This window comes from Artemia franciscana, chromosome 2, assembly GCF_032884065.1.
Source record: "Artemia franciscana chromosome 2, ASM3288406v1, whole genome shotgun sequence".
NCBI lineage: Eukaryota > Metazoa > Arthropoda > Branchiopoda > Anostraca > Artemiidae > Artemia > Artemia franciscana.
In genome coordinates this window covers 63,528,875-63,554,457 of record NC_088864.1, presented here as the reverse complement: position 1 = coordinate 63,554,457, position 25,583 = coordinate 63,528,875, and the positions used below count along the sequence as shown (strand labels likewise).

The following is a 25,583-nucleotide window of genomic DNA, read 5'->3' as shown; positions in this document are numbered from 1 at the left end:
GGGGGTCATGCCATCTCCGAAGGTATAGTTTTTTGATCACATTGTTATCTAAACATTTGATCAGATGCCTTTTAGCAAAACAGAGCATGGGGGGAGGTTTTGTTGGCCTCCAATCTGTATGGTCCCAACAATAGAGCACTAGAATTAAAAAAAAAGAAGAAAAGCAAATAAACCAATTAACACGCATCCATGATCTATCATCTGGCAAAAACACAAAATTCCATATTTCTGTAGTTAGGAACACGAAACCACTACAAAAGGGTTTTCTGATATGCTGAATCTGGTGGTGTGTTTTTCATTGACTCTTAGGAGGTTCTCCCCTTAAAACAATACATCAGGAAATTCTATTCAGGCTCGTAGCTTTTCATTGGTAACAGGAAACTTATTAGAATTTATATATTTCGAATCATAGGCAGCGGAATAGCGCTGCCTAAGCAAAGAGCGATAAGGACACAATATATATATTTTTTAACTGCAAAAGGGGCTCATTCGATCGGAAATTAAAAGTTCTAGTGCCCTTTTTAAGAGTAAAAAGTGATTAGAAGCAAATCAGCCTTTAACCCAACAATTCTCCAAACATATATAATCCAAAATTTGAGATAGCTATCTATCTCCTCTTGATCTTGATTTAGTCTTGAAAGTGATAACACCATTTCTGGAATTTATCAAACTTCAAACTTGTAGGATCTTAAATTAATTCAGTGACCGGTGTTAATTGTGTGACCTTTCTTTCAAAACATTTCTATACAGATTAAAAATGTTGCAATCTACTGACCTAGCTTTTGGACATTTACTTATATTTTGTAAAAATAGATTTGTGCCGGTCAAGCCAGTTTTTTTACGTAACCCTAATTGCCAAGCGGAAAAGGGGCAGTTCCCTATCGCAAGTGACGTTGTACCTGCCGGGAGAGTCTCCCTTAAACTGCGGGGATCAGGTGGAATGGGGCTGACACTTCCCTTAAAAATAAATGCCAGCGCCGATATCATTAAAACTGGTTGCGATTTTTTTGCAGAATATATGGTAAACGAAGCCATAAAAATTATTTGGTATATGGCAAGGTATGCTACTCGGCAAACCGAGAGGCAGAAAGTAGCTGACACTTCTGCGGACACTTTGAAATTTATTGACGATTGTCATAAGAATTCAGTGAACCTAACAAAGTTGGTGAGGCAAGCGCTACGCAAACCCGACAGGTTACGATTTTGTGTCTACAGCTAAAGCGCGGGGCCTGTGCTGTTCCTCGACGAGTAGAGCCCCAAGCCCTGCTAATCTAGTAGCTGTCAATCCTCAGCCATCTTATGCCGTTGTTCTCAAAATGCCGAAATCTCTCTATAGCCCCGATACTCGTAAGCAGTTTTTGGATAGCGTTTGTCCAGCTAAGCGGAAGTAAGTGAGCTAATAAAGTTGTAAAAGAACTGGAAATTGTACGTCAAATCTAAATCATCTGTTGTAATTTTTTTTGAAAAAATGAAAGCTAGCAAGCCTGAGGTTGCTGCTATGCTCAAAGAGAATCTGTTTACTCCCGTTCTGAAGCAGGTTCCACCTAACATGACTCATACTGATTTAGAACCCCTATTTCCAAGTGCATCAAGGGCAATAGAAATCGGTAACGTTGAGCGTTCCAAAGTGTTTAAGCTGTATTTTTGGACCAGGAAAGATTTTAAAAATTTTATTGTAATATCAGTTCGGGTTGTCTACGAGAAGCTGCCTGCGTAAGAGTTCAAATTTATCCCAAACACGTGTTTTCCTGTCATTGAGTTGGTCAAATAGCGGCTGACTGCGTACTGACGCCTATTTGTTCTCGTTGCGGTGCTTCTGATCACACCTCCGAGAAGAAGAATAGATGTACGAAAAGTATGTTCTGCATTATAGCAAAAAAAAGGCCATACATGCTACAGTGTAAGGTGTACGGCTAATAAGGCGATAAACAATGCTAAACCCTAACAAAATGAGTCTAAAATCCGTCCACTCAAGGTGAAATGAAGAAATATTGGTTTATTTCTTCATCGCACCTCCATCTCTTATGCGATTGTCTCGTGGAATTTAAATGGAAATTTGCTAAATCGTTCTGTGGTTTAAAGGACTTTTTTATCTAAATGTGACATAATGTGTATTCAGGAGCACTTTGCAACTATTTTTAGCCTGAGCCTTTTGGAACTATCAACCAATCATAAAGCGTTTTTGGTTGCTGCATGCCACACTTAGTCTTGTGGCCAGCCTTTTGGGGGTCTAGCAATTTTTATGAAGTCCTGCTTTCTTTCGTCTAATTTTGATTCAGCAATTAACTTTTTGACAATTAGAATCCAGAATTTTGTCGTGCTAAACATTTACCTGCACAGCAGCTGACAGCTGCACAGCAACATTTACCTGAGGCAGCATGCCATCGGTCATGACGACCGATCTAGAAGACTTTTTGCTATTAGTGCCGCTCGTTTATATAAATGCTTTCAAAAAATAAAAGAATGCGGTTTATGCTGTATCGCGACTGGTGACTTCAGTTGTTGTCTAACCGATCCACTTAATTTTTCTGGTGATTATGATCGCCCAATTATTACTTTCAGTCTGTTCAATGATGATTATGTAGTTGCACCAAAGAATCAGAGTTTTATTTACGTCCATATTCAAATAGTATATCTAAGTTAGACCATGTTTGCCATGCGTCATCCGTAACTATCGCGGAAGTTGGTGTTATTGATTCCAATTTTACGTCAGATCACTTTGTCTTTTAGTGCTCTGATCGGTGATTGTGGCCCTTCTTCTAACCAGCTTCCGAAAAACAGTCTGTATTTTATGCTAATGATTGGGACAGGGCGTCTCTAGATCTTTTCCAAAATGCGCGCAATGATGTCCTCGCAAAATTTTGTATACCGTTTGATTTGTTGATACAGAGTTGATAGAATTTGTGCGACTCTCTGGTTAGGCTGAACATTTATTGTTCAGAAGTCTTGCTCTTTCAGAAAAATCGACCGCACCTATTAGGCGAGTAAAAGTTGGAACTAAAGAGCCCAGCTGGTCAACTAATTATAATTACCTAAATGCTTGCTTTTTTGCTAAGTTTTGGCTTTCAGTTTGGATTGAAGCAGATAAACCACGCGATGGGTGATTGCGAAAACTGTGTGTTTATGATAAATGCCAGTTTACAAAGCAGCTTCCCCTGCATCGGAGTTCAATTATTTCGTCTTGTTCGAAAGAAGTTCGGTCTCGACCAAATAAATTGTGGTACAGTCTTGTAAAAGATAAGCCAAGTTAAATACCGTCTCTTATACCACTTTCGTCATGGGTTGAGCATTATAAAACAGAATTTTCTGCTCCAGATTCACGTCTGCAAAACAGTTACAAAGTAAAACTACACATTTTTTTACCATGCTTGTAGTTCGGGACTGATTATTACCAAGATCCTGAATATTTCTGCAATTGGTAAACTGAAGAAAAAAAAGTCTAGGATTTGATAGGATCTCTGCACAGCATTGTCGTTGTGTGGTGAACTTTTGATGGAACACTTAGTACTACTTTACCAAATGATATTTAATATGGGATTTGTCCCTGATTCTTTTTTCAATTGGATGTTTGACTCATATCCCTAAGAAGGACAAACCTCCTTCTGAATGTTCGTCTTTTCACCCAATAACAGTTGCAACTTTATTTTGTAAAATTTTTGAGAAATTGATAATTGATGAATTGAGAACTAAATGTACAGTTCAGGCCCATCAGTTCATTTTTCAGTCTCGTCTTGGCTGTCATGTGATCATACCCTTTCTGCTTTGGTATCCGCTTTAGTTGATGCAGAAAAACACTCCGAAAGTATTGCTTTACACGCATTTGATTCATTTCTCCACGAAGAGATTAAATTTGATTTTGGTTCGGCCGGTGTTGACCCCTGCATCCTAACCCTGCTGGCTGACATGTATAAAAATCTGAAAGTGGAACTTAAGCTCCCTCTACTAGCTAAGGAGTGTACTAGTCTCTTATATACTTCTTCTGTTTCTCCGCGTGGAAATCCCCTTCCTCCACTAAAGAAGAGGGTTAGATAATGTGCTATTTTGTCACTGAAAGTATTTAATAACACTATTGTAAGGCCACAGTTGAAGTCACTTATGACTTATATTCTGTGTGGTATTAATTTGCCTTTGATTGCTTATGCAGATGACGTGCTGAACCTGAGCCGGTCTCTGCACGGGCTAATTTTATCAATTTGCAACAAGAGCATGCCCATACTGGACTCCAGCTTAATGCTGTAAAGTCTGAAGTACTGCTTTTTATCTCGAAATCAGATGCTAGTCGCAGCGTCACACTTGGTGATTCTATTTTTGAGCTTGTGGATAATATGGTATACCTGGGCCCCCAGGTATCTAGAGACACAGCAGTTACTGCTTTCTCATTTTCAGAAGCGGTCTTCTTTTACGTATAGAGCTGTATAGTGGCTAACAAGTGGAAGTTTGATCGTCGTCTGTTGGCTCAGGTGTAAATAATGCTATGATTTTGACTCGTTATCTGTACCTTAGCCCATTTTAGCACATTTTTACGGCTACAGATAAACTGAAATTACGCTCACTGTACTACAAGTAGGCAAAGTTTTGCAAGCAATAGGTATGTTACGCGCCAGTAAAGTGTTACCAACACTAAAGATGCGAATAGTCGCAAATTGACAGATATAATTCATCTGTCAAGACCCACCCATGGGCCAATGTATTACAGCAGTATTCAGCATCTGCTTCTGATTGTTTTGTTCCCCCCACCCAAGATTCCTCAGGGCAAGGGTTGAAAGTTTTACTAGTTGCCCACTATTAAATCATATGGTTTTTTTGGAAAGGATGGTCGTATAAACTTTGGACGGGGTCATTTGATTGGAAATCCGAAGTTCTAGTGTCCTTTTCAAGAGTCAAAGAGCAACTGGCCCTACCTCCCCACGTCCTCTTTTCCGCGAATGCCTCAGATAGGAATTTTGAGCTAGTTATTTTGTTTAAAATAGCCCAACGATCATATAACAGGGCCTTCGAGGTAGAAACAACCCAATCGAGCCTTTTACAAGGGTTATAAGTCATTCCTCGGGGGCATATAAGTTCTTATGGAAGTCGTGGTTGTATAAACTTTAAAGGAGACTTATTTAATTGGAAATTGAAAGTCCTAGCTCCCTTATAGGAATCAAAAGTGATGGAGGGAAACAAGTCCCTTTTCGACGCCTTCTTTTCCCCAAATGCATGTATTAGAAATTGTGAAATAGTGTTTTTCTTAGAAATAGTCCAAAGAGCATATAAAAATGTCTCCAGGGTTAACACAACCCTCAAGAGCCCCAGGGCAAGGGTTGTAAGTTATGCCCTGGGGGTATATAAGATATTGCCCTTTTTGAGAGTAAAAAAAAGAATGGAAGGCCATCAGCCCCCCCCCCACGCCCATTATTTCCCAAAACAAATATCCAATTAAAACACTGAGACTTCGATTTTCTTCAGCATTGTCCAAAGATCCAGTAATTATCCATTTGGGGATGTTAACCCCCTCACAGCCCTCAAGGCAAGGGCTGTCAGTTGGGCAACTTTTTTATTATTTATGTATCTTATATGTTATTGACAAGGGTAAGGATGTTTAACGTTTACTTTCCACAAAGAGGAAGGGTATTCAGGTAAGCCTTTCACAGAAGGTTGATGATAGTGTTAAATTAATTCAAAACTTGTTATGTGTATACGGGTTGTCAAAAGGGCTTAACTAAGGAATCACTTAGTATATTGGTTTGAAACTTTCAGGAAATGATAAGGAAGATGATCAATTGACCAAAAAGGCAATTTTTACAAGCTGCTATTACTACTACAATTGCCACCACTTCTACTGCTACTACCACTACTAACACTTTTTGGCTAAACGTTCCATTTTTTAATTAACTCTGTGGCAAATTAAAGTTATATTTTAGTCAGTTTTCGAAGTATTATCCATGCTATTAAAGTGTTGTGTTTTTAAGCCCAGTTGAAACATTCGCTATTTTGGAAAGTTTCCTAGTTATGGAAAGCTCTTGGTTCCTTTGTGTGCACGTAAAGAGCTTAAATATATTTACTGATGTCTTCTCCCTTCTTAAATAATCAAAAGTGGTCGTAGGGCAAATAGCACCTATAACACCCTCTTTTCAAACAGTTAATAGAAATTTCAAGCTCCTATCTACAAAAATGTGGAATTTTGCATTTTTTGCTAGAAGACAGATCACGGATGCGTGTTTATTTGTTTTTTTTTCCCTGGGGGGGATCTTATTAACCCAGTGGTCCTAGAATGCCATGAGAGGGCTCATTCTGACGGAAATTAGAAGTTCTAGTGACCTTTTTGAATGAACCAAAAATTGGAGGGCATCTAGGACCCCTCCCACGCTCATTTTTTTTTACCAAAGTCACTGGATCAAAATTCTGAGATAACCATTTTATTCATCATAGTCGAAAAACGTAATAACTATGTCTTAGAGAACGACTTAATCCCCCACAGTAGCCGTGGGAGGGACTGCAAGTTACAAACTTTGACCAGTGTTTACATATAGCAATGGTTACTGGGAAGTGTACAGACGCTTTCAGGGGAATGTTTTTGGTTGGGGGATGGTTTGAGGGGAGAGGGTTATGCGGAGAGGAATTTGTTCCACGGAGGAATTTGTCATGGAGGAAGAAAATTTCTATGAAGGGGGCGCAGGATTTTCTAGCATTTTTTAAAGAACAATGAAAAAATAAATATGAAAAGTTTTTTCAACTGAAAGTAAGGAGCAGCATTAAAACTTACAACGAACACAAATTATTACGTATATGAGGGGCTCACCTCCTCCTAATACCTCGCTCTTTACGCTAAAGTAATTTTATTAATTTCAATTATTTCTTCTACGGCCTTTGTTTTACTTCTACGGCCATTTAAGTTTTAGTAAAAGAGCGAAGTATTGAAGAGGGGGGGAACCTCCTCATATACGTAATAAAAACCTAGGAATATAGAAGATTGTGACGTAAGTTAATTCGTTAGTTACGTATATTTTTACTAATAAAGATGTTCGTAAAAAATTAAAACCTTTAGTTGCCTCTTTATTTAACCAAAGAATTGGAGGGTAACTAGGCCTACTCCCCCGCTCCTCTTTTTTTCAAAATCGTCCGAACACAACTATGAGAAAGCAATTTAGCCATAAAAATAAATTAATGTGCAAATTTTGTTTTAATTATTCATGTGCAGAGCCAACATCAAAACATGCATTAATTCAAAAACGTTCAGAAATTAAATAAAAAAACAAGTTTTTTTAACTGAAAGTAAAAAAGCGATAGTAAAACTTAAACCGACCAGAAATTACTCCATATATGAAAGGGGCAGTTCCCTCCTCAACACCCCGCTCTTTATGCTAAAGTTTTTTACTGTTTTAAAAGGCAGAGTTGAGAGAAATGGTAAAACTTTAGCGTAAAAAGCGGGGTGTTGAGGAGCGAACAGCTCCTTTCATATACGGAGTAATTTCAGTTCGTTTAAAGTTTTAATCAATAAAAAAAAACAAGTTTTTTCTTAACTGAAAGTAAGGAGCGACATTAAAACTTAAAACAAACAGAAATTACTTCGTATATGAAAGGGGCTGCTTTCTCATCAACGCCCCGCTCTTTACGCTAAATTTTGACTCTCTCTCAACTCTTCTTTTTAAAACAGTAAAAAACTTTAGCGTAAAGAGCGGGGCGTTGATGAGGAAGCAGCCCCTTTCATATACGAAGTAATTTCTGTTCGTTCTAAGTTTTAATGTCGCTCCTTACTTTCAGTTTAAAAAACTTTTTTTTATTTAATTCCTGAACGTTTTTGAATCAATGCATGTTTTAATTTTGGCTCTCCGCAGAGGAATAATTAAAACGAAATTTGCATTTTTTTTTTTTTTTGCTAAATTGCTTTCTCATAATTTTAATCGAATGATTTTGAGAAAAAAGAGCGGGGGAGGAAGCCTAGTTGCCCTCCGATTTTTGGTTAATTAAAAGGCAACTACAACTTTTAATTTTTTACGAATCTTTTTATTAGTAAAAGATATACTTAACTTATAAATTAGCTTACGCAAAGAACTTTTGTATTCTCATGTTTTTATTACATATATGAGGGGGTTCACCCCCCTCGTCAGTACCTCGCTCTTTACACTAAAGCTTAAATTTTGTCCCAATTCATTAAGAATGACCCCTGAATCACAAAAGCCGTAGAATAAATAGTTTAAATTACTAAAAATACTTTAGCGTAAAGAGCAAGGTATTAGGAGGAGGTGCGCCCCTCATTTGGGTAATAATTTCTGTTCGTTTTAAGTTTTAATACAGTTCCTAGCTTTCAGCTGAAAAAAACTTTTTCATATTTATTTTTTCATTGTTTTTCTGCGCTCCCTTCATGGAAATTTTCTTCCTCCATGACAAATTCCTCGATGGAAAGTTACCCAAGCATATCCCCCTCTTCTCAACCCCTCTTCCCAATAAAAAATCCTCCTGAAAACGCCTGTACACCTGAAAACGCCAATAACCATTACTATATGTAAGCACTGGTCAAAGTTTGTAACTTGTAGCCCCTCCCACGGGGACTGTGGAGGAGTAAGTCGTCCCCAAAGACATAGTTGTAAGGTGTTTTGATTACGCTGAATGAACTGGCTATCTCAGAATTTTGATCCGTTTACTTTGGGAAAATAATTAGCGTGGGAGGGGGCCTAAGTGCCCTCCAATTTTTTTGGTCACTTAAAAAGGGCACTAGAACTTTTCATTTCCGTTAGAATGAGCCCTCTTGCAACATTCTAAAACAGCTGGATCAATACGATCACACCTGAGAAAAAAACAAACAAATAAACACGCATCCGTGATCTGCCTTCTGGCAAAAAATATAAATTCCACATTTTTGTAGATAGGAGCTTGAAACTTCTACAGTAGGGTTCTCTGATACGTTGATTCTGATGGTGTGATTTTTGTTAAGATTCTATGACTCTTAGGGGATGTTTCCCCCTATTTTCTAAAATAACGCAAATTTTCTCAGGCTCGTAGCTTTTGATGGGTAAGTCTAAACTGGATGAAACTTATATATTTTAAATCAGCATTAAAATGCAATTCATTTGATGTAGCTACTGGTATCAAAATTCCATTTTTAGAGTTTTGGTTACTATTGAGAAGGGTCGCTCCTTACTACAGTTCGTTACCACGAACTGTTTGATATCGTTCATTATTTTCAGTTAAAAAAACTTGTTTTTTTTATTTAATCCCCAAATGCTTCCGTTCTAAATTTTTAGATAGCTCTTTTGTTCAAAATAGTCCAAAGGTCATATAACAATGCCTCTGGGGTTGACAGAACCCCGTGCTAGCCCGGTGTAAGGGTAGTAAGTTACGCATTAGGGGCATATCAGGTTCTTATGGAGGTGATGGTCTTAAAAACTTAGGAGGAAGCTTACTTGATTGAAAATTGAAAGTTCCACTTCGATTTTGAGATTCAGAAGTGATCTGTGGGAAACTAGCCACCCTCCCTTCACGCCCTCTTTTCCCCAAGTGTATCGGATCGAAATTTTGACTCAGCCATTTTTTTTGAAAATAGTTTAAATGACAAATAACTATGCTTCCAGGTTTGAACCCCCTCCAGCCCTCGCGGTAAGGGCTATAAATGATGGTAGTTGTAGTTACTCATCGTTAACATATGAAGTTTTTATTGAAGGCGTCGGCAATTAGACTTTGGAGGATGAAATTGAAATTGCATTGGAAATTGAAATTTCTAGGGCCCTCTTTACGAGAGAAAAGCGATGGGAGAGCAACTAGCCCTCCCCTTCACGCCCTAGTTGCGGAGGGCAACTAGCCTCCTTCCCATGCCCTCTTTTCCCCAAATGCATCCGATCGGATTTTTTAGATAATAATTTTATCCAACATAGACAGAAGATTCCCGTGATGAATTCGGTCGAAATTTTGAGATAGACATTTTGTTCAAAATTGTCCATGAATCATATAACAATGCCCCTGGAGTCGAAACAGCCCGCAAAGCCCGAGGTCAAGAGTTGTAAGCTATTCCTCAGGGGAATATAAGGTCTTATGGAACCCTCTGGGGTTGACAGAATCCCGTGCTAGCCCGGGGTAAGGGTAGTAAGTTACGCATTAGGGGCATATCAGGTTCTTATGGAGGTGATGGTCTTAAAAACTTAGGAGGAAGCTTACTTGATTGAAAATTGAAAGTTCCACTTCGATTTTAAGATTCAGAAGTGATCTGTGGGAAACTAGCCACCCTCCCTTCACGCCCTCTTTTCCCCAAGTGTATCGGATCGAAATTTTGACTCAGCCATTTTTTTTTGAAAATAGTTTAAATGACAAATAACTATGCTTCCAGGTTTGAACCCCCTCCAGCCCTCGCGGTAAGGGCTATAAATGATGGTAGTTGTAGTTACTCATCGTTAACATATGAAGTTTTTATTGAAGGCGTCGGCAATTAGACTTTGGAGGATGAAATTGAAATTGCATTGGAAATTGAAATTTCTAGGGCCCTCTTTACGAGAGAAAAGCGATGGGAGAGCAACTAGCCCTCCCCTTCACGCCCAATTTTCACCAAATGCCTCCGATTAAAATTTTGAGACAGTCATTTTGTTCAAAATAGTTCAAAGATAAAATAACAAAAACTCAGGGCGACAGAGCCCCCTCCAGCTCCAGAGCCCACACGCATGTATTGAAAGCTATGCCCGGGGGCAATATAAGGTTTCAATAGAAGGAATCGCCGTATAGGTTTGGAGGGTGTTCATCAGATTGGAAATATTGGAAATTAAAAGTTCTAATTTCCTTTTTAAGAGTCAAAAGTGATTGAAGAGCCAATAGCACCCTCACACCCTCTTTTTCCCAAATATATCCAATCAAAACCTTAAGATAGCCGTTTTTATCAAAATAGTTCAAAGCTTAGATAACAAAGACTCTGGGGTCAACACAACGCCCCAGAGCCCAGGAACATGTATTGAGAGTTATGTCCCGGGGGCATATAAGTTTTTTTGGAAGGGTAGTCATCTAAACTTTGAAGGGGGCCCATTTGATTGCAAATTGAAAGTTTTAGTTCTCTTTTAAGAGTGCAAAGTGATTGGAGGGCAACTAGCCTCCTTCCCATGCCCTCTTTTCCCCAAATGCATCCGATCGGATTTTTTAGATAATAATTCTATCCAACATAGACAGAAGATTCCCGTGATGAATTCGGTCGAAATTTTGAGATAGACATTTTGTTCAAAATTGTCCATGAATCATATAACAATGCCCCTGGAGTCGATCAGCCCGCAAAGCCCGAGGTCAAGAGTTGTAAGCTATTCCTCAGGGGAATATAAGGTCTTATGGAACCCTCTAGGGTTGACAGAATCCCGTGCTAGCCCGGGGTAAGGGTAGTAAGTTACGCATTAGGGGCATATCAGGTTCTTATGGAGGTGATGGTCTTAAAAACTTAGGAGGAAGCTTACTTGATTGAAAATTGAAAGTTCCACTTCGATTTTAAGATTCAGAAGTGATCTGTGGGAAACTAGCCACCCTCCCTTCACGCCCTCTTTTCCCCAAGTGTATCGGATCGAAATTTTGACTCAGCCATTTTTTTTTGAAAATAGTTTAAATGACAAATAACTATGCTTCCAGGTTTGAACCCCCTCCAGCCCTCGCGGTAAGGGCTATAAATGATGGTAGTTGTAGTTACTCATCGTTAACATATGAAGTTTTTATTGAAGGCGTCGGCAATTATACTTTGGAGGATGAAATTGAAATTGCATTGGAAATTGAAATTTCTAGGGCCCTCTTTACGAGAGAAAAGCGATGGGAGAGCAACTAGCCCTCCCCTTCACGCCCAATTTTCACCAAATGCCTCCGATTAAAATTTTGAGACAGTCATTTTGTTCAAAATAGTTCAAAGATAAAATAACAAAAACTCAGGGCGACAGAGCCCCCTCCAGCTCCAGAGCCCACACGCATGTATTGAAAGCTATGCCCGGGGGCAATATAAGGTTTCAATAGAAGGAATCGCCGTATAGGTTTGGAGGGTGTTCATCAGATTGGAAATATTGGAAATTAAAAGTTCTAATTTCCTTTTTAAGAGTCAAAAGTGATTGAAGAGCCAATAGCACCCTCACACCCTCTTTTTCCCAAATATATCCAATCAAAACCTTAAGATAGCCGTTTTTTATCAAAATAGTTCAAAGCTTAGATAACAAAGACTCTGGGGTCAACACAACGCCCCAGAGCCCAGGAACATGTATTGAGAGTTATGTCCCGGGGGCATATAAGTTTTTTTGGAAGGGTAGTCATCTAAACTTTGAAGGGGGCCCATTTGATTGCAAATTGAAAGTTTTAGTTCTCTTTTAAGAGTGCAAAGTGATTGGAGGGCAACTAGCCTCCTTCCCATGCCCTCTTTTCCCCAAATGCATCCGATCGGATTTTTTAGATAATAATTTTATCCAACATAGACAGAAGATTCCCGTGATGAATTCGGTCGAAATTTTGAGATAGACATTTTGTTCAAAATTGTCCATGAATCATATAACAATGCCCCTGGAGTCGATCAGCCCGCAAAGCCCGAGGTCAAGAGTTGTAAGCTATTCCTCAGGGGAATATAAGGTCTTATGGAAGGAGGCTCATTTGATTAGAAATTGAAAGTTCTAGTTTCCCATTTAAGAGCCGAAAGTGATCAGAGGGCAACAGGCACCTCACGCCTTCTTTCCCCTAAATGTGTCGTATCAAAGTTTTGAGATAGCCACTTTATTCAAAACAGTCCAAATGTTAAATATTTTTGGCTCCAGGTTTGAACCCATCCCCTTCCAGCCCTCGGGGAAAGGGCTATAAATTATGCAACTTACCAATCTTTAACATATGAAGTTCTTGTGGAAGGCGTGGTCGTATAGACTTCGGAGGAGGTTCATCCTATTGGAAATCGAAATTTCTTTTGCACGTTTTAAGAGTTGATAATGATCAGAGGGTAACCAGCCCCCTCCTCCTTCGCACGTGTTATCCTCAAATGCATCTGATTAAAGTTTTGAAATAGCTAAAATAACTATTTTAAGAGAAGCAACCTACAGTTTTTTTTCGAAAACTCATTATTGCGCATATATGTTGAATTTAGTTTCAAAAATGAATTTTTGGCCCCAGTGTCTGAAAACAGTAGAATTAGCGGTGTTTTATTTAATCGGAAATATAATTTCAGGCTTCGTCTAAAAAAAAATATGGAAAATAAGGTAAGATATTATTTCAGGATAGGCTACTCTTGCAGTTCCTGAAAATGAACCATTAGTGAAATCGAAATTTTGTTTGCACTTTTAAGAGTTAGAATGATCAGAAGGTAGCCTTACTCTCCCCCTTTCGTGCGTTTTTTTTTTCAGATGCATCCGATTAAAATTTTGAAATAACTGACTTGCTTCAAAATAGTCCAAAATTCGAATAACTATAACTTAGAGGTTATTAGATTCCTCAAAGCCCACGGGGCAATATTTGTAATCTATGCAAGTTGCTCTTTGTTAACATATGGTTTTTGATAAAGGGATGGTCATATTAACTTTGAAGAGGGATCATTCGATAGGAAATTGAAACTTCTACTTCTTTTTAAGAGTCATAAGTGAGCAAAGGGCAACCCTCAGCCCCGCACTCGCTTACCCAAAGGCTTCCATTCCAAATTTTGAGATAGCAAAAACTCTAGATAGCAGTTTGACTCTTTCTCTTAACTCTATTTTTAAAACAGTAAGCAACTTTAGCGTAAAGAGCGGGGCGTTGAAGAGGAAAAGCCCCATTCATATACGGAGTAATTTCTGTTCGTTTTAAGTTTTAATGTTGCTCCTTACTTTCATTTAAGAAAAACTTGTTTTTTTTATTTAATTTCTGGACGTTTTTGAATTAATATATGTTTTGATCTTGGCTCTCCGCACACAAATAATTAAAACGGAATTTGCATATTAATTGATTGCAATTAATCGGAAGATTTTGAGAAAAAAGGAGCGAGAGAGGAGGCCTAGTTGCCCTCCAATTTTTTGATTACTTAAAAAAGCAACTAGAACTTTTAATTTTTTACAAACATTTTCATTGGTAAAAAATATACGTAACTTACGAATTAAGTTATGTAACGAACTTCTATATTCGTATATTTTTATTGCGTGTATGAGGTGGTTTCACCCTCGTCGATACCTCGCTCTTTACCCTGAAGCTTATATTTTGTCCCAATTTCTTGAGAATGAGCTCTGAATCACAAAGGCCGGAGAATAAATAGTTGAAATTATTAAAAATACTTTAGCGTAAAGAGTGAGGTATAACGAGGAGGTAAGCCTCTCATATGCATAATAATTTTTGTTCGTTTCTAGTTTTAATGCTGCTCCTTACTTTCAGTAGAAAAAATTTCATATTTATTTTGTCATTGTTTTTTTCAAATAATGCTAGAAAATCCTGCGCCTCCTTCATTGAAATTCTCTTCCCCCATGACAAGTATCTCCATGGAAGTATCCTCCCACGTAAACCCCCCTCAATTCTCCCCCTAAGCAAAAAAATCCCCCTAAAAACGTCTGTACACTTCCCAGTAACCATTACTATATGTAAACACAGGTCAAAATTTGTAATTTGCAGCCCCTCCCGAGGGGACTGCAGGGGAGTAAGTCGTCCCTAAAGACATAGTTATTAGGTTTTTCGACTATGTTGAATAAAATGGCTATCTCAGAATTTTGATCTGAGTGGTATTTGGGATAAAATGAGCGTTGGAGGGGGCCTAGGCGCCCTCCAATTTTTTTGGTCACTTAAAAAGGGCACTAGAACTTTTGATTTCCATTATAATGAGCCCTTTCACGACATTCTAGGACCAATCAGTCGATACAATCACCCCTGGAAAAAAAAAACAAAACAAAAAAAAAAACATCCGTGATCTGTCTTTTGGCAAAAAATGCAAAATTCCACATTTTCGTAGATGGAAGCTTGAAACTTCAACAATGAGGTTCTCTGATACGCTGAATCTGATGGTGTGATTTTTGTTAAGATTGTATGACTTTTAGGGGGTGTTTCCCCCTATTTTCTGAAATGAGGCAAATTTTCTCAGGCTCGTAACTTTTGATGGGTATAACTGATCTTGATGAAACTTATATGTTTAAAATCAGCATTAAAATGCGATTCCTTTGATGTAACTATTGGTATCAAAATTCCATTTTTTAGAGTTTCGGTTACTATTGAGCCGGGTCGCTCCTTACTACCACTAACTGTTTGATATGCTTATATTTATTCCTTAAAGTTTTGATAATTTTTTATTTATAAAAGTAAAGAAAATAAAATAAAACATTTAATTTTTCAAAACAGTAAGCGCAAATTATGTTCTGGTCTTGATAAGGCATGGGGTTATCAGCCCTACTCATTTTAATTTTTACCCGTTTTGAGTTTGAATCAGCTATTTATTGCAATTTCTGTTCATTTTGAGTTTGATTTATTTATTGATTGCGATTTGCGGTAGTAGTACGCTCAGAAGACTATTTGACTTTATTTCTACCAATTTTTGGTTTATTGTAGCTCTTTACTTTTCTTAAAAGCTTGTTTTGTGGATACAGTTTTTTAAATTAATTTCTCTTCGTTTTTTATTGACATGGTTTTTTTCATGGAAAAAGATTATATTTTATATCTTCTCGGTTTCCCTATAAGAATCTATAGTTTGGGTTGCTATTTGTATGTTGGAGAAGCTTTTTCAACGATTTTTAATCCTGGCACAAACAGTATTTTTTAATTTAGTTTTATAACTCTAGAAGTTGACCTGAAAAATAAACTAAAGGTCATTCCCAAAATTCTATCTTTACTCTTTGACAGCCTGAACACACCTACACTCTTTTTATTTATTTAAATTGCAAGAGCTGAAGTAGTGATAGTAGTAGCCCCAAAAGTTTCAACCAAATACCCCCAGTTGTTCTCGATATACTTATGAGGTTTCTTATTGGCAACTATAAGCACGATGCGTTTTGATTTAGTTTTAAATCAACTTTTAGTTTTAAAATATAATGGGCCATTTGCATAATTGCAGGGGGGGGGGTAACAAGCCCAATATCCCTAAAGACATAGTCGCTGGACCCTTTTACCATGCTGAACAAAGCTGACTGTCTCAAAGTTTTGACTGGATGCGTTTGGAGAATGAATGGGTATGAGAGAAGGGCTGCTTACCCCCCATATACCTTTAGATTCTTAAAACAGGCACTAAAACTTCCGACTTCCAATCAAATGTTGTATAAATTCTAAGTTTATAAAACGAATCGTTCCATAAAAACCTTATATGCCCCGGGCCATAACTTACAATTCTTACCCATGGGCTCTGGGGGATTGTGTCCGCCCTAAAGACATTGTTATATGATTTTTGGACTATTGGTAACAAAATGGCTATCTCATCATGTCAATTGAATGCTTTTCGGGAAAAGAGAATATCAGGGAAGAGGTGGGCTAAATGCTCTCTATCAGGTTTGGCTCTTAAAGGGGAAATAGAACAAAAAAAAATCCAATCAAATGATCCTCTTGTAAAGTTCCCACGACAACCCCTTTTATAAAAAACTTATTGGCCCCTGGGGCATAACTAATGATAAGTGCTTAGAAAGAAGAGAAGTTTACACAATATATTTATTTTGTCTCAAGATTAGGTTTTTTTCGCTTTATGGTCTGTTTCTGTGTGCTTTGATTCCCTTATTTTATTTATGTTTTTATAAATGTTTATGTGCATATGGCTCTTGGGCTTTTGAAATACACTGATCTGTTTATCCATCCATTTATCTATCTATGGCCTTTACCTTTCATTATAGAAATTCTATTTCAGAAAGTTTCTTTAATTAATCAGAGGCGATGCTATAGCGTAAAGGCCATAAGGCTTCAATGTTTTTTGTTTGTTTTTTTCCCAGAGACACTTCATTTTGAAGGTGTGGTCGCGTAAAGATGGGGGGGGGGTGGTCATTCATCTGAAAATCGAAAGTTTTAGTGCCATTTTTAAGAGTGAAAAGTGATCGGAGAGCAACTTGACCCCCGATTTTTTCCCCAAATGCTGCCAATAAAAATTTTAACATGGCCATTTTCTTAAAAGTAGTTCGAAGATCAGATAACAAAATTCCGGGGTTGACACAACTCCCCGGAGCCTGGGGGCTATGTATCGGGGGCATATAAAGTTTTTGCGAAAGGGTTATTAGAATAGTTCAAAGATCAGATAAGCCCGAACTCCCCACTCAAAATAAACTTATTAACGATATTTGATTCAAAAACCTAAGGGAGCTGACTCCTGTCCCTCCCTCAATTACCGATCCCCCTCCCCCCAAAAAAGACTTATTAATAACATTTTATTGCAAAAGTTGGGAGCTGTGCAATAGCCCTCCAAAAGACTCATTAATAACATTTTATTCCAAAAGTTAAGGGGCCTGCCCCCTAGACCTCCAAAATAGCAAACTTATTAAGGATATTTTATTCCAAAAATTGTGGGAGCTGACAAATGATCCTCCATGGACCAACCCCCTCCAAAATACATAGTAACAACAATTTCTTCCAAAACTTATGGGAGCTGACCCCTGGCTCCCCATGGCCTGTTCCCCTTCCCCCAAAAAAGAGTAATTAATAATACTTTATTCCAAAACTAAAGTGAACGGACCCCTGGAGCTCCATGGTCTGATTCCCCTCCAAAAAACGCTTACTAACAGTATTTTACTCCAAAACTTATGGGAGCTTACCCCTGGCCCTACAGACCCCCCTAAAAAAGTTTATTAACGATGTTTTATTCCAAAACTTGTGGAAACTAACTCGTGGCCCTCCATGGCCCAAACCACCACCCCTCAAACAATATTGACAATAATTAACTCCAAACTTACCGAAGCTGACCCTTGGCCCTCCGTTGCCTCATCCCCCCAAAAAAGCTAACTATACTTTATTCCAAACTTACAGGAGCTGACCATTGGCCTTCCATTGCCCGACCCTCCCATCCGCCATCCCCCCGAAAAAGTAATGATATTTCATTCCAAAAATTATGGGGCCTAACAAGTGGCCCTCCGTGACCTGATTCCCCCAAAAAAGGCTTATTAACGACTATTTATTCCAAAAATAACGGGAGCTAACCCTTTTTCCTCTATAGCCCGACCCATCCCCCAAGTAAAGAGTTGTTAACGATATTTTGTTTCTAAATTATGGAAGCTGACCTTTAGCCCTCCATGGCTCAAACCCCCCCAAAAAATAACGATATTTTATTCCAAAACTAATAGAACCTAACCCCTAGCCCTCTATGGACCGATCCCCCCTCCCCCTCCCAAAAAAATTAACGATAATTTATTCCAAAACTCATGGGAGCTGACCACTGGCCTTCTAAGGCCCGACCTCCTTCCCCCCAAAACAAATTATTATCTATGTTTTTCCAGGATTATGGGAGCTGACACCTGGCCCTCCATTTCCCACACGCCTCCCCCTCCAAAAAACGATATTTTATTCCAACATCTATGGAAGCTAGCCCCTAAACCTCCATGGCCCCACCCCCTCCCTGAAGAAAAGCTATCAACTATATTTTATTCCAAAACTGATGGAAACGTTATCCCTGGACCTCAATGGCCTGAACACCCCCCCGCCCCCCTCCAAAAAAAATATAATATTCCCCCATGAAGATATTTTATTCCAAAACTTATGAGAGCTAAGTCCGGGCCAGTTCCTGCCTGCCATTGGTAGGCCTAACTCAGATTGTCATTTTATTCAAAATAGTCCTAACATCATATAACATGGCTTTCGGTGTTGAAAAAAAAAATCCTCGAATCCTAGGGGTAAGGCTTGTAGCTTATGCTCTGAGGGGCACATAAGGTTTCTTATGAAAGGGGTGGCGTATAAACTTTGGAGAAGGCTGATTTGATTAGAAATTGAAAGCTCCAGTTCCCTTTTAAGATTCAAACGTGATAGGGTAAAAACAGTCTCCCACCTCCTCTGACGCCATATGGAGATGTCACCCCCTCCCCACAGCCCTTAGCGCAAGGCCTGTAAGTTAGGTAATTTGTTCATTGTTTACATTATAGTATATGGTATTCAGAAAGGTGCGATTTACATCTAGATATAATAGTTGCACTCCAAAATACTTTTAACTAAGCAGTAGATTAACTTTAGTGTAAACACTGGGAGAAATAGGCCACTACCCCCTCATAAACAGTATGAATGTTCGTTTTAAGCTTTAAATCACTTATTGTTTGGACTTGGCTCCAAACAATGACTGATTTACGAAGTTTTTCTCTTGAGCCAATCAACAGCACTTGTCACAATTTAAGCGCCTTTTTCTTCAATTAGCGAAGCAACCAGTTCTAAATGCCATTTTATTTCATTTTATTTCATTTCATTTATTTATTAATCACGCATACATGTTCCCATTTCTCCATCACTCAAATTATGGCTTTGCTATTATTTCTTCCCCTAAGATTTCTACTTCCTTTCAATCTTTTCTTACGGAATATTTCTATTCTATTTGATGACGTCACATTTTCCGTTTGGCTCCAATAATATTACCGAAAAAAAAGGAAAGGCCTAATATAAACCTATGTAATGGTCTTTTTGTCTAATTAAATAAAAAAACATGTTTTTTTAGCTTAAAGTAAGGAGTGACATTAAAACTTAAAACGAGAGGAAATTATTACGTATATGAAAGGGGCTGTCCACTCCTCAACGCCTCGCTCTTTACGCTAAAGTTTTTACTGTTTTAAAAAAGTAGAGTTGTGACAGTTTTAATGTTGCCCTTTAGTTTCGTAAGAAAACTTGTTTTTTTAGTTGAATATTTTCAAGGACTGACAAGGTTGGATGTTTCGTTAAACATATCTTGCAATTAAAAGAGAAAGGAATACTTTGCGATTGACCACGCCCGTTAGTTCTATGAACTCTGTTATTAAGACGATAAGATATAAAAGGAAATGACGAGAATACACAACGCATCAGTTCTTCAAGTTTCTCTTCTAGTCTAAAGCTCACTTTTAAGTTAATAGTCATGAAGACTTTGGTAAGTCTGATATTTCTGTCATAGACAAAAAAGAATATATATTCAAAAATATTCAAATTGTTCTTAAGAATTTTTTTTTATACTATAAAAAGATTTCAAATTTTATACCTGACACACCTTTGAAAGATGTATCGAAAATGGAGATCTTCTTAAATAACATTGTTGTTATTTGAAACTCACCTCTAACACAGATCTCCTAAACGCCACAAAGCAAGTCCCCCTTGAAACAATTAATGAGACGGATTATTTCGGCATCAGAACCCTTCAAGAGTTTAAAGACCCATTCGCAATGAGATTATGTTAATAGCAAGATTTTGCTGCCACTAACTTTAACCGATCAAGTTTTTCACAGAATTTTCTGATTGGCTGGAAAAATTTTGTAAAAATTCTGATTGGTTTAAAGTAGTGCTAGTTAAATCTTAGTATTAGTAAGATACTATTGTGAATGGGGCATGATATCACCTTAAGTGTAAAACATGTGTACACTTACTTGCAAGGCCGTTCTTTGTTACAAGATTAAATATAAAAAAAATATTTTTTTCAACTGAAAGTAAGGAGCAAAATTAAAACTTAAAACGAACAGGAATTACTCCGTATATGAAAGGGGCTGTTCTCTCCTCAACGCCCCGCTCTTTACGCTACAGTTTTTTACTGTTTTAAAAAGTAGGATTGAGAGAAAGAGTCAAACTTTAGCGTAAAGAGCAGGGCGTTGAGCAGGGTCACCTCCTCGTCAATACCTCGCTCTTTACGCTAAGCTTAAATTTTGTCCCAATTCCTTAAGAATGACCCCTGAATCACAAAGGCTGTAGAATAAATAGTTGAAATTACTAAAAATACTTTAGCGTAAAGAGCGAGGTATTTCGAGGAGGTGAGGAGATGAACCTCTCATATGCGTAATAATTTCTGTTCGTTTTAAGTTTAAATGCTGATCCTTACTTTCAGTTGAAAAAACTTTTCATATTTATTTTTTCATTGTTTTTTTTTCCTGTGCCCCCTTCATTGAAATTCTCTTCCCCCATGAGAAATTACTCCATGGAAAGATCCTCCCAAGTAACCCTCCTCCTCAAATCCCCCCCCCCCAAACCCAAAAAATTACCCTGAAAATGTCCGTATGCTTCCCAATAACCATTAATATATGTAAACACTGGTCAAAGATTGGAGCTTGCAGCCCCTCCCACGGGGATTGTGGAGGAGTAAGTCACCCCCAAAGGCATAGTTATTAATTTTTTTGACTATGGTGAATAAAATGGCTATCTCAGAATTTTGATCCGGTGACTTTTGGAGATAATTGAGCGTGGGAGGGGGCCTAGGCGCCCTCTGTTTTTTCATCACTTAAAAAGGGCACTAGAACTTTTAATTACTGTTAAAATGAGCCCTCTTGTGACATTCTAGGACCACTGAGACGATACGATCATCCCTGGGAAAAAAAAAAATAAACACGCATCCGTGATCTGTCTTTTGGCAAAAAACGCGAAGTTCCACACTTTTGTAGAATAGGAGCTTGAAACTTCTACACTATGGCTCTCTGATACGATGAATCTGATGGTGTGATTTTTGTTAAGATTGTATGACTTTTAGGGTGTGTTTCCTCCTATTTTCTAAAATAAGGCAAATTTTCTAAGGCTCGTAACTTTTGACGGGTAAGACTTGATGAAACTTATATATTTAAACTCAGTGTTAAAATGCGATTCTTTTGATTTAACTATTGGTATCAAAATCCCCCTTTTTAGAGTTTCGGTTACTATTGCCAGGTTTCAATAAAAATTTGGTCTTTGTTCACTCAATCGCTGAAACCAGTAACTTTTTTCATTCATAATTTCTGGTGTAGTTTGGTGTAGAGTGCTGTAAATTTAATAGAATAACAACTGAGTAAGAAAGAATTGCTTGCACAGCCAGGATGCACATGGTGTCTTTGACTAGCTTCACCATTCCAGTTGAATGTGTAGGATACCACTAGCTACCAAGATTGGTAAATGTCGGTACCACACCTCAACACATATTGCGAGCTTGCCTAAAATCTATGTCTTCTTATAGGCCAAAACATCTCTTAGCCTACAGTTGCTTGGGAATACATCGGCAAAAAAGAAACTGCTACGATGCTAGAGTAACAAGAGGCAACGAGATCAAAGAAATCCGATCAATGACAAACAATCTCTCCCCCCCTATTTAAAGTCCGAGATTATACATTTTCTCACAAAAGAAAAGAATATATTTGCCAATGTGCGGTTCGGTCTACCAAAAACCCATTATGTAGGTCTTTCATGGTTAGAAGCCCAAAGTTATTATAACAGGATTTGAATTTAGCATTCTATTGAAAATAATATGGCGCTACCTATCTAGTGTCCGAGACAAGAAGTTTGGGCTTCAGTTCATACTGCATAACAAATATGAACTAAATTTATTCAAATTAAACCATCATGTAAAAATATTATTTTTACATTAATCAAATAAAATTTGACTTTCCTGCAAGTGGCTAGACCCTGTAAATCCTGTTGCTCCTGTAGCCAGCAGCTAGATTTTGTATATGGCAAAGTCTGTAAAATTTAACTCTCCTGCTAGCGGCTAGATCAAATAAATCCTTTGAATCCTGTAGCCAGTGGTAAATCCTGCATAGGGCAAATCCTGTAAAATTCTCCTGACAGTGGTTAGAGACACTAAAGTTTCCAATTAACACAGTAGAAAGGAAAATTTGACAATCTTATAACATTTTAATCAAAATAAATTTGTAGAGATAATAAGAAAGAGGGATAATTACAAGGACTAGCGTCTCAAGGCTTGGATGGGGGAAGGAGGGTCAAAACCTGGGTCACCTAGGAATTTCGTGTTTTTGCTATTATTATAATATACACCCATTTATTACTAGTTTAAAACAGGAAATTAAGAAAAGTAGGCATCAGATAACATCAGTACTGCTATTAATTGCATGGCTACTTTATTAAAAAAAAAAAACTAGTCCAAAAATTTTGAACTTCAAAATAACTAAATAGTTTCTCAACTGTAATGAAATTATGCAAAGTAAACGCTTGTTAAGGCAAACCGTTGTTAATATTTCAACTGGAATCACTATCGTAGCCAAAACAATTCAAAATTTACAAGTTAACTAACAATCACATTATTAAAATAGAAATTAAAGTTGCAATTTCCAAAATCGTAGAAAGTTTAAGTTGCAATCAGAGCTGCATAGAATTGCAGTTGCATTTGGACGTTGAAAGCAACTATTGAAATGTGGGTATTTTAATGTAATATTAATTTATTATTAAGAATTATTTATTATACGAATCAATGTCGAAACCTAACAATATTTTTCAATATTTTGTGAACTGCAATAAATACTGTTTTCGACAACAATGGTTCACATAAGAACAACCTTTTATTTCTACCACCTCTGCAGTTCATCTGGCTACGCTTCAAGCACGAAATCCGATTATGCTATGACACCATGCTAGAGGTTTGCACTCCCCCCGAGATGTTTGTCCGACTCGTAAAAACGTAAAAAAATTAATATTAAAAAATTTTTTATGTGGTTTTTAAAATTTTTCTTTTACCAAATTTACTTTTTTCTCGGTATCTTACCGAATTTATTTTCTTTTTACTCGGTAATTCCCAGTTCAAACCAACTCAAAATTTACAAGGTAACTAACAATCACATTATTAAAATGGAAATTAAAGTTGCAATTTCCAAAATCATAGAAAGTTGAAGTTGCAATTAGAGTTGCATAAAATTGCAGTTGTATTTGGACGTTGAAAGCAACAATTGAAATGCGGGTATTTTAATTTAATAATAATTTTGCTCTTCTAGATTGTTTTGATTTTCTAGATTGCTTGCTCTTCTAGATTGCTCAGCCAGGCTAATAAAATATTACTTGTCTAGATTTAAAGACTATAACAACTTATTTACTTATTCTATTTGTTGCGTAGAATTACCTTCATTATCTTTCTTTCTAAGATAGTGCCAAAGAAAATCATCAAATATTTCAAGAAGGGAACTGAAAATCCACGACTCAAATCTTTGAAAAGAATTGTTTGTTCAATTGAAACCACAAAAAAAACTCAATTTGACATGGGAAATTCATAACTTGCAACAACTTACCACTAAACCCTTATTTAATACGATTCTCATCCTAAAATGAAAGAATGTCAATTGACACTATTTAACCGTGATATAATGAGCAGATAGTAAACTTAAGGATACAAATTTGAGCTCAAAAGATTTGTCAATCCCTCAAACTTAAAACTTTTTTCTAGGCAATTTTGTTCATTGTGGTGGCAGCTACTATGGCTCATCCGTCAACTTATGGTTACGTGGCCCTTCATCCGTTTTCCTTTCCATATGTGTCCCAGTATAGCCCATACTCATACGCCGGGTATCCCAACATTGTACCAGCAACCGCTCCAGCAGTTGTGAAGTCTGTAGCAACACCTTACACCGTATCTTTAGCACCAGCTTACTATGCACCATCATACACTGCGAATCAATATCACTCTCAAGATGAATTGGGGCAGGCAAGCTATGGGTATGCTCATCCAGGTCAATCTCACGCAGCAACTAGAGACGCATATGGCAATGTAGTTGGAAGCTATGCTTATGTAAACCCAGATGGAAAAGAAATTCGTGTCAACTATGTGGCTGATAACAACGGGTTCCGTGTTTCTTCAAATGACCTTCCAGTTGCACCAGCTGTCCCTGCTTACGAACAACCAGCTGCACCTCTTCCTGTTGAAGATACACCAGAAGTTAAAGCAGCAAAGGCCGAACATTTCAATGCAGTTGCAGCTGTCAAGGCACGTAACCTTGCACTAGAGTAAGAAGTTGACGTTTTTAACTATTAATTTATTTCTAACTTAACGAAATTGCAAAAAGACTTGATTTTTTACTCATTAATTTTTAATAAATACTGTTTGTAAGCCCTAATGAATTATGCATAGACCTATAGATAGAGCCAAGTGGAGCAGAGTGGTTAGCGCGCTAGACTTGAAATTCTCTAGTACCTAAAGAAATGTAGGAAAGGTAAAACAGGAAGGGTGTGCAAAAGCACAAGATGGCTGACCTTCAAATCTCCATTGAACTTTCTGGTTGAAGAACGATGAAAATTTAGCGCCACCGGTAAGGATTGAAAGTCCAATGCCAAATTCTTTACCTCTTTAATCAGTTCATGGTAACGAACTGTTGTGGCTTTTATCATCAAATGAATTGGCTTATTATGGTTATTCCAAATATATAAGTTTTGTTAAGTTTGGTGTTACCTATCAAAAGCTGCGAACCAGAGAAAATTTGCCAGATTTAAGAAAAGGGGGGAAAACACAACCTAAAATGCAAGGAATTTTATTGAAAATTACGCCATCAGATTCAGCGTATTAGACAACCGTACTATAGAATTTTCATTCTCCCATCTACAAAAATGTGGAATTTTGTAGTTTTTACCAGAAGACAGATCACGGATGCCAGTTTATTTGTTTGTTTCTTTATTTTGCTGTTTTTTTAAAGGGGGTGATCGCACCGAACCAACAGTCCTAGAATATCAGGAGAGGGCCCATTCACAAGGATATTGAAAATTATAGCGTCCTTTTCAAGTGACCAAAAAGATTGGAGGGCAATTAGCCCCCTCTCAAGCTCCTTTTTTCCCAAAAGTCGTCCAGTCAAAATTCAGATACAGCTGTTCTGTTCAAAGTAGTTGAA

The 25,583-nt window shown here is 37.6% G+C and overlaps 2 protein-coding genes across 3 annotated transcripts in view; one reads left to right on the top strand and one right to left on the bottom strand.

Annotated features, from left to right (window-relative positions):
* The window catches only part of LOC136043922 (cyclic AMP response element-binding protein A-like), a 294,352-nt gene that overhangs the window by 65,494 nt on the left and 203,275 nt on the right, over positions 1 to 25,583 (bottom strand). The window lies entirely within an intron of this gene.
* LOC136043923 (cuticle protein 7-like) lies at positions 19,729 to 24,818 on the top strand. Its single transcript, XM_065728976.1, has 2 exons — positions 19,729 to 19,906; positions 24,152 to 24,818. Exons 1-2 carry the CDS (start codon positions 19,895 to 19,897, stop codon positions 24,710 to 24,712), a joined length of 573 nt encoding a protein of 190 aa, XP_065585048.1. The 5' UTR covers positions 19,729 to 19,894; the 3' UTR covers positions 24,713 to 24,818.